This window comes from Pithys albifrons, chromosome 1 (genome assembly GCF_047495875.1).
Source record: "Pithys albifrons albifrons isolate INPA30051 chromosome 1, PitAlb_v1, whole genome shotgun sequence".
Classification (NCBI taxonomy): Eukaryota; Metazoa; Chordata; class Aves; order Passeriformes; family Thamnophilidae; genus Pithys; species Pithys albifrons.
The window spans coordinates 69996021-70014963 of NC_092458.1; the positions used below are offsets into that span (position 1 = coordinate 69996021).

An 18943-nucleotide genomic window follows, 5' to 3' on the forward strand; every position below is an offset into this window, starting at 1 on the left:
CTTGGTATCTTTTACCACTATACGTTAGTTCCATCTACTCCTGTGATAAGGGTATCACAGAACAATACTTAAGGCTCCAAGGTCAGAAAAGATTGAGATGGGAATACAGTTTGACTATTTCAAGATCAAAAAGTAAACATCTATTAGGAGAGTGCTTATTAAATGGGAGGGGAAAATACTACATAACAGAGTTAGCCAAGAAATCTGAAAATCCAAGTCTCTGACTCTGGATAACACACTGTAAAGCCCTTCATTAAAAATACTCCATGCTTGACTAGCTCTATGGATATGGATGTCTGCCTGAGTAACCACTGGCATCTGGCATTGAGATCAGATGAAATAAAGAGAATTAATTTTGATTATATGGGGAGAGTGCACCACCACACATCTACAAATTACTTTCTTCAGTTACTGGCAGCAAAACCTCTTTATGTTACATCACATTAGAGCTCTTTGTTTCACTACCTGTTAGTTCTTAAACCTGTAACTGGGCTTCAGTTATGGTATGTAAATAAACTATTTTTTTAAACAGCTTTCTGCTTTATATCAAATACTTATTAATCGAGTGAATGAGGACAAAAGGGATTTTTCTTAAAAATAAATTCTAGAAAGTCAACATTACTGGCAGTTTATAATTTTTTAAAAATTTGTGAAATCATCCCTCCACAATGGCATGAATTTGTAGTTCACAGTCACTGTACTTACATGTCACTCGTCCAACTCTGCAAGTCCCATTTCTATCAGTTTCAGATGAGCTAGAGTTTTGTCATCTCCATACAAATAAATGGTGACCTCTGGTGAAAGAGTCTGAAAGTTGACAGTTTTGACAGTAACAAATTTAAATCTCATGCTGACCAATACTGAAAGTTACTTTACTGGCTACACTCACTGCCTAAATGGAACTGTGAATATACGAAGAGTACTTCAGTTTTTAAGTAAAGAAAACTGGTTTTAAAATAGCAAGAATGCTCAGAGACTTTGTGATTGCAGGATTAGGAAAAGCATCATATCACTCTCTCTCTTTGTCAGCCTTCCTCCATAGTAAATAGTTCTCAAATTATGAGGATCCATAGTAAAACAGCCACTTAAAAATTAGAGTGCTAGAAGTGCTAGAAGACATTTTATAACCACAAGGGCTAGCCTTTGAAAAAAAAAAAAAGAAAAAAGTGTTTCTCACAAGCACGGATGCAGAGAGATGTTTTCCTTCCACGCAGTCTGCCATAGCCCACAGTGCTTGCAGGCTCCATTCTGGGGAATAAGGAATTCGATCCGTGTTTCTGTCATCTGAAGCAGGTTTAAATCCAGCCAACAGAACTCGTACTGCCTGGACAGGGTACTTCAGTAGACAGTAAGGTATGTAGCGCAATCTACAACAAAAATGAGAAGTGTTTGCCTGCAACAATGCACCCATCGAGCTCAACCCTCCGTAAGGATGTAAGGACGGACAGCTGAATGGTTCATGCGGGTAGATTTACAGTCTGGAAACTGGGATCAGACTCCCTGCTCTACGGCAACATGCCAGCATCAGACCAAACAATTCCCAAGGTAGCTGGGCCTGCTGCAGGACTCTGTACAGCACCTATCACAGAGAGGGCCAGCAGCACACAGGCCCCTCAGCCTGCCAGGCACAGACTGCCCCTCCACCACAGCCCTTGGGAGGAGGGCTAAGGGCCTAACACAGACCTGAGCACAGGAATCCAAGTGCAAATCACGACAGCACAGGCTCCACAAACCTCTGTGGCTCAAAGTGCTGGATGCCTGAATGTGCTCTAGACACACTACTGGAAACAGGTAGCTTGGGTTTGTATTATCACCTCCCCATTGTTCTATCTCTCTACCCCAGAAGCTAAGCTAGGGAATGGGGAGCAGAGCAGGAAATGCAACCCTGAAATAAAACACACCATCTCCCATATCCTAACAGTCTGTGAAGGAGGAAATTGTTCAAATCCCCATTTTATCTCATCTTTGGCAAGGATGCTCAGATTCCCCAACCAGTAAAGAGCAAGTCAATGTGAATAAGCAGTACACAGAACCCCCCCCATGTATATGTACATGTACTATATATACATACTATAGTTCTATCCACATATATACATTGTGTGTGTGTGTAGATATCTGTCTGTCTATCTTTGAGAAATTCAGACAAGCTTAGGGAACCCTAAAAGCCTGGAGTGTTTGAGACACTCAGCTGACATCTGTGTGTCAGCACAGGAGGAGTTCTTAGCATGGCTCACCACCAAGCAAAACAGATATTTGAAATTCCACTTTCTACACAAGCAGGGCAGAGTGTGTCTCACTCAGATACTCCCCCAACCCTTATCTTACTCCCCCAGTTATCTGCTGTGCAGACTGCAGTCACACAGGATTGGAAGATTTTTTTGTACACCTGGAGGGCTCAGTCCTTGTTTTGAGTAAGCTTCTTGGGTGCAGAAGCAGATTATACGCCTGAGCCTACTCACAGGAGACTGGAGATAATAGAGAAATCTGATATTGTAATAATGGGCTTTTCAGAACAGCCTGAGACAGAAGCAGGTGCACAACCCCATACCCTGCAGACGGTTATCTAATCAGGCAAACCCCTTTTTCTCCAACTAAAATCAATGATAAACAATATATATGTAGTTATACAAAAAGAAATTATATATGTAAAAATACATGAATTTCTTTATAAAGACATATTTCATAATTTAAGTGTATACATACATACAGACATTTTATGTGTATTGTATTCTTATATATTTACCTGTGCATTGGAGCAACCGAGTAAGTCCCATAGTCAACGAACTGAATCTGAATCTGAACAGGGTCAGACTCTGTAACAGAGAGGAGCTTTGCTCTATACCATAAACCATCCACATATTCTGCAAGGCAAGGCAGTTCTGTAGAAGAGGAACACCACGTAACACCTCAGAATACTCAGCGCAGTACAAACTGAACTTGAAAATCCACTTTACTCTGTGACAGAGATTGTTTCTTTTTCCTTCTCAAATTCATGCTATGATTTCATTCTATACATCCACCAATTTTCTCTGAACTCCAATTCACAATCACTAGGTATGCAATTTAAGTCAAGTTCCAATACTTCACAAGGTAATTACAAGAAATAACAGTAAATTGCTTGGTAGTGATCCAAACACTTTAATGTTAAAACTCTTCAACCTCTACTCTTTTGCACATGCCAGTAAGTAAACAAACTGATCACTAAGAGAACAGACCTAAGTCTGGAGGACACAGGGCAAATGCTGCCTAAATCCCCAACCAGAGTTTAACCAGTTGGTAGAATCAAGTACTAGCAATAACCGTTTTCTTCACAAAGTTTTAGACCCACATACTTTATGTTATTTTAGGCCCAACCGCTGTGGACAGGGGAATTGCCCATCTTTTTGCCTAAATGGAGAAATCCAGAATTAAAGTGATGTTCCTTAGGGTTCACATTACTTCTAAACCTTGGTTACATGATTTGTTGTACATAACATTTGTCTTTGGAATACTTAATAGCAAGAATTTCATAGTTACAGCTTCCGTTACAAGCACCTTACGGGAAAAGTTCTATTACTGCCAAATGCAATCTAAACTCAGTTCATAACTTTAACAGGCATCAGAAGTCTGAGTTGTGTCCATTATTTTCAAGTGGATCAGAATGACACAAATGCCTCAATTTAAAGAAAAGTAAAAATGTTATTGTAGTGTATCATATGATTATAGTGCAGTGTTACTACTTCTGCTCCAAAAGTTCTATTTAAAGATGCATAGAAATATTCCTATTTTTTAAAGAGAAATCCAGGGTTTTGGTACATCTACATGAAACAATAGGGAAAACAAACACAGTAATGTACCTTTTACAAAGCTTCTTAGAAGAGGAAAAGACTCCACAATTTTATTGCACCACTTCAGGGCCTCATCAAGGCTGCCTGTATAACTGCTGGCAGCGCTCTCTATGCCAGACTGCTTCGGAAGGTTCTCAGAACCATCAAGGCAAATGTAAACCTACTCAAGGAAAAGACCCGCATGTTACAACTTTTGAGCAGATGACTTAAAAGCTTTCAATCCCATTGGTGATCAACAATTATTAAAAGATGACTTGTTCCTATCTTTGAAAGGTTAAGCACATTCTTGCTCCCTTTTCTTCTCTATTTATCATTCAACATTCGAAGTCCATGTAGGAATCCTGTATTTGATTAATGCACAATACATTCTGCCTTAAAAATCATCATTGTTCTGCCAGATTAAATCCAATGACCTAAATTCTTATTATACAGCGTTAAGTACCAGACAGCAGCATTGTGAACTCTTAAAATTCATTTTTTTTAGAGAAATAATTAGTATTTCTCTGCTCCAACCCATGAAGGTGTTTCATTAAGAGTTCACTCAGGTGGCTGCCCTGCATAACTACCTGCATCAATTAACTCAGTACCATTTTGCAACATCTCTAATGCTCTGAACTTGTTATCCATGATGTCCTTTTCATCAGCTCCAGGGGACTGCAAGATATGAGAGATGTTTCCGAGACATACCTCCTTAGGGGACACCAAATGGGTGACTCTGACAGGAAAGGTATCTCCTGGAACAGGCAGTGGTGGCAACACGTACCAGGGCGAAACAGGAATGTCTCCTGCAGAGAGCCCCTAGATCAAGACAGACTTCAGATGAGCACCACATTTAGTGACAAAATGGAAACTAGCTGTGGTCTGACTCTGGGTTCAAAGAAGTTACCTAAGAATGTGTATCAAAATGAACAGTGTGTCCTTGACAAAAAAAAAAGAACTTTTTCTTTCAATACTTACCTTTTTTTAAAAAGAGCTTTAGCTAGAATAGAACTAATTAATAATTTTAAAATATGAAGAACATATCTTTGAAATGATCTGAACATACTGACATACTAACTTGATTGCTGTTAATTTAAAACTGCATTAAATATGGAATTCCCTTTAAAGAGAGAAAAAAATTAGAAAGAGAAACTAAAATCACAGCAATTAATTGGCACAGATAACCCTGCATGTCATGCCCTGTTTTACTGCAGTTTGTCAGAGCAAGTTATCCCTTAAGTGCAGGGCAAAGAATAAATTACACTCCTCAGCCCCCACAACTATCATTGCTTCAAAAAGGCAACAGATACTGCAAAATACAGACACATCTCCTCAGTAGCATCTTCCTTTACACCCAATGTATTTTACAGTTTGAAATTCTACATGTCATTAATGCATTTGGTTCACAACAAAATAAACCCTGGTGCATTAAACTATGCCTTTATAAGGATGCACAGCACATAGCTAAGCTGGATCACACATCATGAATACAGCTCCTATTCTCTCTTGTACTTCACTATGATGCACAACAAAACATACAATTTCTGCAGTGACAGCAGCGTACTATGTACAGTAAAATTATTTTCTGAATCAAAAGACATAAGTTGAAAAATAAAACACATTGGCAGGCTTAAACAGAATTAAGAAAAAAATGAAGTAACAGTCTTAGCAGTTTAAATAAACTTGATCCTCAGAATCCAAGAAAAAAATTTAAATAAAATACAGAGCAGTTACTTATATAGGGTGTTTTTAAGACAACAAAGACAGGTGAAAATTTCAATCTTTCCCTAAAGAAGAACCGATAAATATCCCAGACACTTGGAATAAGGAACCTACATAATTCCCTTAGAAATCACTGGGTTTATGTTGAAATACTTAATCCAGTTTACTTTGGAATATCTTCATCCTTGGATATTTTTCTATGAATAACTAATCCCTTCAAGTGATACAAATATTAATCTATTCCTATCATCATTTTAGGCTTTAGAGGAACACAAAAACTAGTTGGACTTCAAACAGAAATGCAAACATCTCTTTTTCTTAAAGGAGTCCATGAAGAAACTCTTGGCTATTCATTATTCCACACAATCTTATCAACACATCGCACGTACTCAGTTACTGCTGTTCACATCACAAAACCATACGAAAATGTCAAACAAAAAAACAATTAAAAAAAATAAAAGGTCACAACAAGAATCTGAGCAATCTTTTCCATGTTAGAGTAACAACAGTGAAAGAGATGGACACACACACGTCTCACCAGCTTTTGCATGTCCAGACGATCCTCAGCAATGCAGTACTTCTGCTGTGCCATGAAGGACGAAAGTGATATCCCACCAAAATACAGGCTGATGGACAACTTGTCCCATGGGTTATTTGGTAATTCCTATTTCCACAAGACAAAACAGGATTATAATAGTAATAGTGTGACTGAGGTTTTAGAAGCAGTGACCAGGAAACTCAACCCTGTCATGCTGATATGCACCATATTAATTCACCAAAGACACAAAACCAGTAAGCATGGCTACTACATTAATTATCACATGAATGGGACTGTATCTCTGGAATGGCAGCACCAACTACTCATTCTGACACTGAAATATTATTCCATGCTTGCTCACTCAAATTCTTCTCCTTCACAATTTATCATTAGAAATTAAACTATCTGAAATTGCTTGGTTTTAGTCAATACAGACCATATGTTTCCCTATAATGTTAATGTATACATTTAAACATGTCCCTACTTAATCATATAAAAATTTAATCACTTAAAATAGAACTTATACTGTTGGTAGTTAGGTGACTTGTCAAAATGACAACACAATAAAAACAGGATGAAAAAATGTGACTACCTCTAAGGCACACATTTAATAATACAGTAAAAGCCATGGGAGATAAAAGGTTAATTTTGTTTTGTCTAAAAAAAAGTATTTACTGCTATACTCCTTCATGTATTATTCTCAATGCCAGTTAATAGGAAACCCCCACCCCCAACTAAGCTTCATTCCACATCTATGACTAAATTAAGCTACCTCAACATGTATTTCAACCTCTTCATTTGTAAGTAGTTCTTGTAGGCAATGTACTGCATCCTGCTGCCAAAAATTTCCAATCTATTTGAAGAAAAGCATGAAACAGTAAGATGCTGGTAAGTAATACTCTTCCTATTCCTAAGATAGGTGAAAATATGTGATTATCATTAAAAAAACTTACTTGAAAACACAAATCATTGGTTTGATTTGTCTACAACCATTTAAATAGTATCTATTTGGTGCATTAAAGCTTATGCAACAATGCCAACCCACCATTTTCAGATCTTGAAATGGCTTAGAAAGAGATGCTGCTTGCCAAATCTAACCTTTACTATGTACATAATAATGTGTATGTACATAATTATCTGAACCATAATCCAAAGACACAATAAAAGAATCTAAGATTACAGACAACAAAACACAGAGTACTTTCAATACTTCTTTTATTCCCTGCAGTATGTTTGCTTCTCAGCCCATAGCCCTACAAGCCAGTCTTTCACAGAATCATAGTATGGTTTGGGTTAGAAAGGACCTTAAAGATCATAGATTTCCAACTCCCCTGCTATGGGCAGGGACACCTTCCACTAGACCAGGTTGCTCAGAGCCCCCTCCAGCCTGGCCTTGAACACTTCAGGTACGGTGCATCCACAGCTTCTCTGTGCCACCTGTCCCAGTGCCTCACTACTCTCAAAGTAAAGCTTTTCTTCCAGCCCTCTGATCATCTTCCTTGTCCTCCTCTGGACTTGCTCCAACAGGTGCTGCTCTTCAGGTGCTCTCTCGCTGACCTGTGATCCCTCTCCAGGGTTTACAAGCTTATGACCAAAAGATGACCTTCCTCTCTGACAGATGGACCCCACAGGCCCCCAGCAGACCAGGTTTCTAAAAGCCACAGCCACTGGAAAAGTAGCCAAACCCCTGGCTGTGGCACAAGTCCTATAATAATCTGTTAACTCACCAGGCTGGGACTGGAGCTTTCAACCCCCTTCTCTTTGACAGGCAGGAACAACTCCCCTGAGATTAGCTCAGTTGGTTAAAATTTGGTTGCAATAATGCCAAGGTCATGGGTTCAATCCCCTGTGTGGACCATTGACTTAAGAGTTGGACTCTACAATCCTTGTAGGTCCCTTCCAACTCAGAACAGTCTGTGATTTTGTGACTGATGAAGAAACCTATTAGTGCTCCAGAGACTCTTAACCACAGCTCTTGGGATCTGCAACCCTTCTTGATCCTGCTCAAACTGCTCCGGGCTCTGTCCTGGGGCCAACATGAAACTGCAGCACCAGGTGATAGGAGTAGGCTGTGTGATTCTTGGCAGTCTCCCTGTGACATCCCTCACAGGAACCCCAGCAGGCAGTACCCCTCACTCAAGAGCGCTCACTATTATCACCTGTTGCCTTTTCTTAGTTGCACAGGTGGTTATATGGGGAGCAGATGGCACTGCCTTACTCAGCTGATGTGACAGGTTTGTCCTTGTCAGCCTGCAGTGCCAAAGCTGTCCTGCAAGTGCACACCTCAAACTTTGGGGCAAGTCTCTTCTTCCTGCAGGTCCTTGCCATTGCAAGCTTCCACTCTTCTGCATTATTGCCTCCACTCCCTTCTGTGTGTGCCACTGGGGGAGTTTTTCTGGCTGTTTGGCCTCTGGCTGCAGGTCCACTGCAGACTGCACCTGGAATCAGCTATCCAACCCTTTCTCAGCTTCCCTGATGTTACAAAGTCCTCCCACCACCTCCTGCAGTTCAGCCACTTGCTGCACTGAGTCCCCCACATGGGCACACCCTTTTGCAGGCAAGTCTGCTGCATGTCCCTGCCCCAGGAGAAAGGTCCAGGCTCTTCCTGCAGTCTGACATCTGCACCAGCAGGATTGATATTGCAGACCCCATGCCCTCACTGGAGCTGCAGCCTTTATCTGTTTAACTGCTTCCAGCAACAAAAAGGCTTTCTCTAAAAGTTTAAGTGCTATTTTCAGTAATTCACATTTACTAAATGCACCATATAAATGAAGCAAGGCGTGATAATATGTGAAGATGTTATTTACAAAGCAAATAATTACTAACAAAACCACCTAACACAATTCACTTGTACCCGTTTACATTGTTTCCTACACAGCAAAGTTCAGAATGATAGAAACACTTCTGCAGAACTTGAAGATCTGCAATTTTCTGTCGATTTTGCATTAAGAAATCCAGGCCTTATTTCTTGTTGCTGTTGCAAATGAAATTGTCACTTCGAAGTATCACCCTGCCAACTACTCCAGTGTCCTGTCTCACAAAGGTTTAGCTCTCCTGACAGTGCCTTTGAAGCACAGTCCCTTCATACAGCAATCTGTCTGTTCCTGATAAAAGGCTGAAATGATTCTCATCAGGTCTTCTCTGAATCCTTGTAGGCAAGAAAAAACACCAGGAACTAATCTCAACTTTTCCGTAACAAAACAGTGTACAGATTTGAGCAAATACCTACTAACACACAAATTTGCCATTACTCACCGGTAATGTCTTGTAGAGCTGACATGGGATGCAGAAGGGAGGAATATCAGTATAAAGTGTAGTTGGATACAGATGACACTGAGGAATGCTCTCTGTGTAACCACGGTCTATGTACTGTACCTATAGGAAAAGCAAAGCTTTCCTGAAATCATTCCTGGATTTAAAGTTAAGTTTAGAAAGAGAAAGCATTCATTTACAACATTCACTTTTTTGGAGGGAAAAAAAATGGTGTGATAGTAAACAGGTGATGTGACAAAGTGGAAATGAAAGAAAGGATTAAAAAACTGGTATGGCAGATTACAAGCTCTGTTTCCAAATTTCTCTTTCAAGATTTGTGAACCAGGATAGTGTTAGACTTTGCAAATCTACATTCAAAAATCACAAGCAGACTCAAGAGGTTAGGTAAGATTAACTGCTGATGAGAAAAAGTAGCAGAAAGAATTGAAAACAAACAGCCACTACTTTCAGCATGGGGATAGGGCAGGGGCAACGCCAAACCTAATTGTTTTCAAAGCATTCTGCACATGGTAAGAAAAACAATAAAACAAGAAAAAAACCTAAAAGGGATTACTTACAGGTGACCAAGGGTAGCTTTTTACCCAAGGAAATTTATCATTACTAGGAAAACTATGGGAAAAACTGTGACAAGTGAAAGAGGTACAGAATTAATCTTTAAAACAAATGTAAAATTCAGGACAGTAATCACACTTTTAAGCAGAATGAGCATCTGCATTGTCAGTTCAGCTGAATGAGAAAACATGGAGATTCTAAATTTAGTTTAAAGGATTGGATTATTTGCCACTATTTTTAAATGTACATATGCATATATTCATACATACAACCTCACTGTAATCCAACTCACCTGGAGAGTACTGCCATTGACTTCTACAACTTTCCCTCGATACCACATGATATCTGATCCTCTTACAACACAAGCTTCTCCCCTTTTCCAGCCATAGGGTATCAGAAGACCAAGGCCTTTGAAGGCACTTTGTATTTCAGTCATCAATTTGCTTAGTGCATTTTCTTCAAGGAAGGGGGGGGGGAAATAAAAAAAATAAATTTAAAATAGTCTATAACATACTCATGCAAAGGGTTTCCATACTTAAAACCCAGCAGATTCACACAAAGACATGTATAAACATAAAATACATGTGCTGCAACAAAAAACACCTTCCAAGAGTGATACAAAATATATGTGCAACATCTAGTATATATGCAAACAAGCTGATACTTAAAAAGTAAACTGCCTCCCCAGTTCAGAAGCCCTTAATAATACAGGATTCTCATCTCAGAGCAGAGTCTATAACTATAACTGACACCCTGGCAGGACTAATTCAAGAGCCATAAAAAGCACAAACAAGACAACAGACTCCCAGAGACACTGGTAGGATGCCACGAAACAATACATAGCAGGTGTCCAGAAGAATCTTTTCTGCTATAGGTACAGTCTACAGCACTAACTCCTGGAACAATACAGCCCTGGGCAACTCAGGTTCCTGTATTTTGAATTTCAAAGTTTTATGGTATGATCTAGCAGTTACATGTACTTGTGGAACAAAAAAATAAATTAGTGTTCTCATATGTAAACATTTCTCTAAAGCACAACATACTGCCATGGTACTGAATACTGACACTCCACCTGTCAGATAAAAATGAACCCCTTTCAAACAGTACAAACATAAAATATTACAAGGTATGGAATCTATCACAATACAAATAAAGAGCCCAAGGAAATTGGATACTGAGCTCAAACTGAAGGAAAAAACCCAGTAATATTTGAGAGTCAGGCTAACTCCCAAAAATCTTTATGACTGTTTCATGGTTAAAGTAAATTACTCCTTTTACTTTATTAGTAGTATAATGTATCACAATCTCAATGTTCCAAAATAAAGCACTTGCTGCCTTATACAACACTGCCTAGAGAAGAAAGGCAAGTAACCTGCCTGTCCAACTGCTTGGGGTTTTTTTTATTTCTTAGGAGGTGGAAGGACAGGAGAGCTGATTCAAGGACAGAGCGACATGTCTTGGGCATTTGGGTTCCCTCTGCTGGGAAGTTGCAGGACCTCTCCCCGCAGGAGGAGGGGCATGTGCCCCTTGCCCCCCATGCCAAAGGACATGTCTCCTCCCAACAGCGATTTTTCAAAACTGTGTTCTGATGCACGACATGTATACTAGAATATGTATCTGGTATATGCTGATACACGAAAGTGCTCAGACGCATTAACAAACATTTTCTTCTATGTAAGCTTACCATATGATTTTGGTATTATATAAATAGTTCCATCACCTCCAACACAACTCACAACAGCCAGAAAAATTTTTGCTTCAGGTACGACAGGAGATGGGTATGCTTCATCCATTCCTGAGTGAGGCAGTGACTTGTCTGTTTTGAATGACTTTTGTTCGCTCTCCGAAACAGTGATGTTTTCCTCTGGAACAGCTCGGTTTCTTGCACATGCAGTTTTGGAATTACAAACATCCACTTGTGTGTTCTCTTCCTCTAAATGTACATTCAGATATTCCTTGGAGACTGAGCATACCATGTCAGCTTTATCAGTTCTGGTAGATTCAATCAAATCGTATCAATAATTAACCGACAACTTGAGAAGCACCAAAGGATAAAATAATAGAAGTAAAAAACCACAAAGGTGGAAAATACTTGTTAAAATACTGTCAAACATCTTGTCTACCAACTTAAGAGAACTGAAATGTGCAATGGATACAATTAATGTTGCGCTCAAATAAGTTCTCTGAAGATCAAGTTCTCTTGCTATATATGCTTTAGAGGACAATCCAAATTTTTTATTTCTTAGCTTATCCAAAAGTGAATATCAGAGTCTACAAGAATATAAAAGTATCCAAACCTCCTGTTTCTAAGAGCCAAACCCTGTTCAATAAGGTATTCGGAAGTATCAACCATTTTTCCTCTTTCATCTTTGTGAAGAATTTTCACAGGCAGTGCACAAGACCCATCACTTTCCTGGAAAAAAATGAGAGAGCTGGGAAACATATTACAATACGCATTTCCTCTAAACTATAGGCATGTTTTTAATTTTATTTGTACTGACTGCAAATCAGACATATTTTCCCTTGTTTTATTAGAATGAACTGCCAAACACTTGTCTTCCTTCAGCAGGAGCTTTAAACCCACTCATAAATAACTACACTCATCACTGCTTTTATTTCTATACACATTATAAAACCTCAGTGGCAGCTGCCAACAGACACTGAACAAATCAAACCTTTAAAGTTTTTTTTGTTAATAGCAGGGAAAAATCAATTATTGATGAGGTTCATACAGCACTGGATTATTTTTTTCATTCTTTGATGCCTGAAAACTAATACAGTAACTGCTGAAATCATTCTCATCATGAACTTGAGCATCTGGCTTTTCTGTCCATAAAGGCTGTCAGCATCCAGTGATCCCAAAGATACAGGTATTATTCTCCGGTAACTAAATATATCCAAGACTAAGTTCTTTCCACACTGGGTAGCCAAACTGCTCTAATGCTCCAGTGAGTAATACAAATAGAGCAGAAAGAAGAAAATGCACCTTTTTCCCTACAGCAAACAGCTATCTAAGCAAATTCCACTCAGAGCTTTTTGAACAGTAAAATATTCAGAAAAAACTGAATTAACAGACAGCCTAGCAGAAATTTTACAAATACTACTGGTTCTGATTACAAACCTGTATGATTATTTTTACTTGTGCTCCAGTTAGGAGATAGGATAAGAATTCACACACTGTTGCTGTCCACTGTGAGCTTCCACCTGTTGGTCTAACATAGAACAAAAGATAATCTCTGGTACAAGAGAAGTTGGTGTCTCCTGAGCATAACTACAAACCCTTCCCTTCACTGAGAATTTTTTTTTTGACTGCCTGAACTGTCAGGGGTAAAAAAGATAATCCTCTTTCATCAACAGTAAAATGAAATGATTATTCATTTCTGGATCTCTTTGAAAAGAAGGATTAAAAAAAATATACCCCCAAAACTTCAAAATGAGGAGTATCGTAAGTTCCAGAAGGATGACCCCTGTCTTAACAGTCTAGAAAAAAGGAGACCTTCTGTGCAGTTCCATGAGATCTGATTCAGCTCAAATTCTGAGCCAAGGAAAAAATCAGTGACATAGAACTGTTCACTATTTTATAATTCAACATATAAATATTATTTACTTCTATAGCACAGTTTCTGCTTTATTGGTAATGTGGTAGAAAAAGCCCCCAAACCTTTATAAAATAAACCACAGTCACCACTCCATTGCTTCGTTATTCAAAAAGCAAACCACATCCAACTCTTAGATAACCAGTGCTAACACAGCAAAATAAGTTATGTCATTATTAGTTTCCAGTGCGGCTACTCAGAGTAAGGGAAAGGCTACCTTATATCCGTCAACCAACATTCTATTGCTAATGTGCTAATTGCCTTCATATTTTCCTCAAGTTTTCTTAGACAGCTGATCTCCACTGTTTTTTCAACTCCAGAATCATAAAGTATTACCTGTTACAGAGAAGAAACACAATAAAACAGAAAAAACACTCTCAGTGTTACCTGTAAGTAATTCAAAGCACACCTGAAGAGGCTAAAAAAATTTCAAACATTACCAGGATTCAACAAATGGTTTCTGCAACAAAGTACTTCATCACACCATACCAATGACTACCACAGCATACAAAGGAGACAAACCACACAAGTGTGCTCAAAGGGGGTTCAATGCCTTTTCAGACTTTTAGTAAACCAAGAATTGCTGAAATAGCTCTGCCACTCCGCTCCCTTTTTATTCTCATGCGGTGGTGCATCACCACCAGCTTAAGGTTCAAGCAACAACATGACTACATGTGTTCCTGTGGTGCTGCACTCTGTTCAACTGGCTCCAGCTCTTAACTAGGATCATTAGGTTTGAATTACTGTGACTGATTTCAGTTTCACAGACCTTCTGGAATCTAATCTGAATTGTGAGGCCTGTACCTCGGGAAGCTGTGCCATGTTCCGAAGTTTAGTGTAAATACACAGAAAGTCAGCCCCTCATGAGCCTTCCTGAACTTGCTAAAGGCATTGGAGCTTTGTCAAGACAGTCAACTTACTTGCAGCAATGCACAACATAACTTAAACCCTTAACAAAAGGCCATATGAGAAAATATTAACACAGAAGTAAGAAGCAAAGATTTGACCATATTTTAATTAGTGAATGCTTACAAGCTTAGAAACCAAAGTATGAAGCCTACTATGCTAAGAGGTTTACCTCTGCACTTGTTTCAGAGATAATCCTGCTTATTTGACCTCTTTGCCACTGTCCCACATCAGGTACGTAAACAGCACAGTGCATACTGCCTTCCCACTTCACAGGCTGTGGCTGGGATTCCTTGTAGATGGAAGCCATCTCCTCCTGTAAACTAACATTAAAAAACCCACTTTTGTTGTACTAAAATTTTATATAGCGAATAAAGGGCTTATTCAGTCAATCACTGCTTAAGTAGCAAACTATAAAGTTTTAGTAACAGTTTAACAGAAACACAGTAGTTTTTCTTCATGATGTGTTAGGAAAACATCAAACAGGAGCTACAAAACACATGCAACCTGATGAAAATTCTGCAAGACTATCGTGTTTCCTTAAACAGTGGAATCAACCTGAGTGATCCTGACCACATTATACAGCACTACTTGAAAGATCAGTGTTCTCTCTTGACAACTTCAGAGTGTGGGACTCATTTAGTGCCATGACGAATGAAGCAGAACTCTAGGTAGTTACAACCAAGAAGGTTAAAAAGATAAATACAAAATAATCAACTTGCACTAAGCCATAACCTGTCCATTTAACTGTCTTCAAACAGTACGTACTATTATCTAAAAGTTACCTAAATATTTATCAAGAGAAGGCTCATGTACTATGCCCAGAAATGTTCTTCAAACTTCCTAACAGTTTACTGGAATCACAGTGAAAATTACTATACTTAATTCTGTGCCTTAGGATACTGGTATTAAACCAGACTTCTAATGAAGGAATGGGAAAGAGAAAAGAAAGAATAAGATTTCATCCTTCTGGACAACGCTGCATTCATCAGGCCTCAATATTTACTACATTAAAACTGAAACAGGAGTCAGATCATGTACTTAATTTGGAATCAGAAATATTAATAAACTAAAACATATTGCCAACCTGTCTTCTGTTCCTATACTTTCCTCAACAAAGCATTATCAGACAGCAGCCTTCAAAAAGTACAGTGTCAAATGCAACTCTATTCAGAATTTGTTACTTCACCACTCTATAGTAAGAGCATCTTACATGAAAAGTTCTTTGAATCTTAGTACCTTTTCAGTATTACTTCAGATGATAGCAATCGTAGAAAAATTTTACTAGGAGACACGACATGGCTAATTCTCCCCCTCATCTCTTTCTTAGAAAGCAACATGAAATCTCCTTCATCCACTTCAGAGGTTTTAGGAATTTCTTCTAGAGGATCATCCCATATTTCATTGGGCTCTACCACAGTGTTTTTGGTGTACCTGTAAAGAGCACAAAATAATTAGAATGGGAAGTTTAAACACATTTTAAACAAGCTAAAAACAGTTCAATAATCCCACTTTGACACGAAGGGAATTATAACTTAAAAAAGCAGACAAAAATCCCAACAAAAGACAAAAACATTTATAAATGCTACTTCTGAAACACTCAGGATAGTAATTTTTTTCTCCTTCAGAAGGAGATTTGACATTCTTATGTCAGATGGAAACAGTATGTGTTCCAGGCTGCCAGTGAAAGCTGAACCTCAGTGTTTGTGTCTGTCTTAAAAGACATTAAATTATCTGCTTCTGGAAAGCAGTGTGGCCTCTGAGTAAAACCTGCAACATTCAACTTCTACAATGTGCAAATACTTCTTTCAGAAGAATATTAACATTAGCGAAATATTTACCTTTCTAGCATTCCCTAAGGATACAAATACAACATAACTGGTGCTAGCACTTTCCTAACTGAAGTGTTAGATCAAGTATAATCACGGTAATACCTTGTTTGAACTTGTTTAAATTGTGTGGATTTGACAGAGTGAAGCCCAGTAGCAATCAATAGTTGCCTGGTATGTATTTTGAGCCACCACCAGTTTAGTACAAATCCACACAGACTGTGCCACCTAGAGATTGTACCAGGCTGCAGCCTGAAGAAACACCCTTTAATACAAAAGAATTGGTTTCTTGCAAACATCCCTGGTTGAAAGAGACAGCAAGCCTGAGTTTAACTGCTGGCCATTTCTGCGCCTCTGGGAGGAAGGTATTTTCTGTTTTCAGAGATCTAACCACCTGTCTTCTTCAGGGGAAGAAAAACCAGTGCTTTGTCACAGAGAAAATTCCTTGATGTTTAAGTACTGAATCATCCACTACGTAGGCTACAATTGTTCATGCAAACCTTCCTGATGCAGGTGCTTGGAAACTGCTGGGTAAAACACTTAACCTGCAGAACGAGGATGGAAATGTACACCATAGCTCAGAAATACACTTACTCTGTAAGCAACTCTTATGAACTATGAAGAGAGAATCTCCCATGGAGAGCTCTCCCAAGCGAAATACATGTTACATGTCTTACAATCCCACCCTCTAGTAACTCCAGTATGGAATTATGAACCCAGATCCATCAGGAAAAAAAACCTACCAATTTGCAATGGACTTCAGACTCCCAGGTTTCATTCTGGAATTCTGTATGGACTACCTCTTATCCCAGCACAAGAGTAAGTTTACTGATGCTTGCTGATCAGCAAGTCAGCTTAAACAGAGCATCATGTTCTCCTGCTCATACTGTACTAGTTTAGAGGAGGCCTGAGTATCCCCTAACAGCATTAAACATGAAAGGTAATAATACCATAAATGTGATTCTAAATGATCTAAAGTGTATGCATGGCCAGACTTCGCAAACGCAGATTTGGGCAGGGCTCTCCCCACCTGGGTGTGCCCCTCCAGCCTGCGCAGTGGATGTTTTAGGTGAGGCACAGCACGTGCAGAACTGGCCCCACCGTTTAAGTCCTGGGGTCCATCTGCCACGGCCGAGCGAGCTTGGACAGTGACAGGGAAGTCCTTGGGACTGTCACAGCACCCGGTACTAACCGGGGCTGACCCTGCTGAGCATCCGAGATGTGACGGGATGGGATGGCAGGGAGGCATTGAACTGCCAGAGGACAGTCCCCACTGAGACTGGAACTCAGGTCCTTGGGATTCAGAGTCCAGAGTGCTCTCCATTACACCACAGGACCGCCCTAAATGATCTAAAGTAGGTTTACATTATTCAGTCTTGCCTTGTTGCAGACATTCACCTTCACAAACAGGAAATTCAGTAAGAGATTATGACAAATGAACTCTGAAGAGCTACACACCTACACACACTGGAAAACAAAGTGAGCTAAAAAGCCCCAAGCCCCCCAAGAACACCCCTTTGCCCATCCTCCCCAAGAGGAACATCACTCCAACTAAACTCCACAGTGTACTGGGTGTAATGTTGGTAGCTGGGGGACGGGGGTTGCAGGGTGACAGACGGGAGAGGCAAGTGCTGCCCCATGGCGCACACAGCTCTGCAACACGCCCTCAACAGGGCACGGCTTAGCCCTCCCTCAGTAATGCTGGTGACAACTCTAACTTAATGAAGGGCAGAAAACAGCAGGGAGAGAGAAGACGGAATACAAAGGACAACATAGGAAACTCCAAGATCCTAGGAACAGAAGGTATTTTGTGGGGCAAAGAGGCCCACTCCTGAGGGACAGAAGCCTGTGGAGGGTCCATGCTGAAGCACAGGATGGAAAGAAGGAAGGAGTGGCATAGATAAACTGTGTCCAGAACCCAACGCCTGCACCACTCACTGCCTCCCTCAAGTGTAACCTGAGTGTAGGAGGGGGAGCAGAAGTGCTTGGAGTAAACCTGATCCCTAGGGAAGGGGGAGGGTAGGGGCTATAAATGTTTGTCTTGTGTACCAATGCTGGAATCAGTAATTAAATATTTATGCCAATTAGTAATAACCAAGATAAATCAAATCTGTTGTGCCTGCAGCAGTACTTGGTAAGCAATTTCTCTGTCTTTATTTTGATCCATGAGGTTTTTTGCTCCTGTTTCTTTGATTTTTCTCCCAGTCCAACTAAAGAAGGGGGAGTGAATAAGCAAACAAAAAATCCACATTAGTCGAGTTACCAGTGTTACACAGCAACTTCTGTTAAAATAATACACCTCTTGATTGAGGGCTGGAAGCAGGCATCTAAGTATAGATGTAACATAACAAAATACCTTAGTGACAGTGACAAAACAACTCAGTTGTTCAGGTTTAAATAAAGCTGCTCAACTTTACAAAAATCTTGCTAAAAATTGTGGCTGTGACAAGTACAAGAACTAAGTGTCCCTAAGATTTAGTTGTATTTCTGAGGTAGAGATGAAAAACCACTTATATATTTCCTCCTGAGAAAAGCAAATACAGGAATTTCCTTTTGGAATAAGAACTTCCTGCTTAACACTCTTTCCATTTCCATCAGCATTCAGACATTACTAATGAAAGAGTAATTATAGATTTTCATGAATACAGCCCATGGATTTTCTCTGTAAAAAGGCAGCAAATTAAATGCAGCAGTGTTATGTCCTAATTTACACCAGCTGAT

General features: G+C 39.5%; 1 protein-coding gene across 1 annotated transcript in view; it reads right to left on the bottom strand.

The window, feature by feature from the left end:
* Window positions 1-708: 708 nt before the first annotated feature.
* The window catches only part of RNF17 (ring finger protein 17), a 37719-nt gene continuing 19484 nt past the window's right edge, over window positions 709-18943 (bottom strand). Inside the window, exons 21-35 of the mRNA XM_071568439.1 lie at window positions 15633-15827; window positions 14566-14716; window positions 13705-13823; window positions 13013-13103; window positions 12189-12304; window positions 11576-11883; window positions 10184-10347; window positions 9322-9441; window positions 6839-6919; window positions 6067-6192; window positions 4515-4625; window positions 3837-3987; window positions 2744-2879; window positions 1178-1367; window positions 709-807 (exon numbers count right to left, since the gene is read on the bottom strand). Coding sequence (XP_071424540.1) covers window positions 709-807; window positions 1178-1367; window positions 2744-2879; window positions 3837-3987; window positions 4515-4625; window positions 6067-6192; window positions 6839-6919; window positions 9322-9441; window positions 10184-10347; window positions 11576-11883; window positions 12189-12304; window positions 13013-13103; window positions 13705-13823; window positions 14566-14716; window positions 15633-15827 — 2158 coding nt within the window. The remainder of the gene's footprint in view (window positions 808-1177; window positions 1368-2743; window positions 2880-3836; window positions 3988-4514; window positions 4626-6066; window positions 6193-6838; window positions 6920-9321; window positions 9442-10183; window positions 10348-11575; window positions 11884-12188; window positions 12305-13012; window positions 13104-13704; window positions 13824-14565; window positions 14717-15632; window positions 15828-18943) is intronic.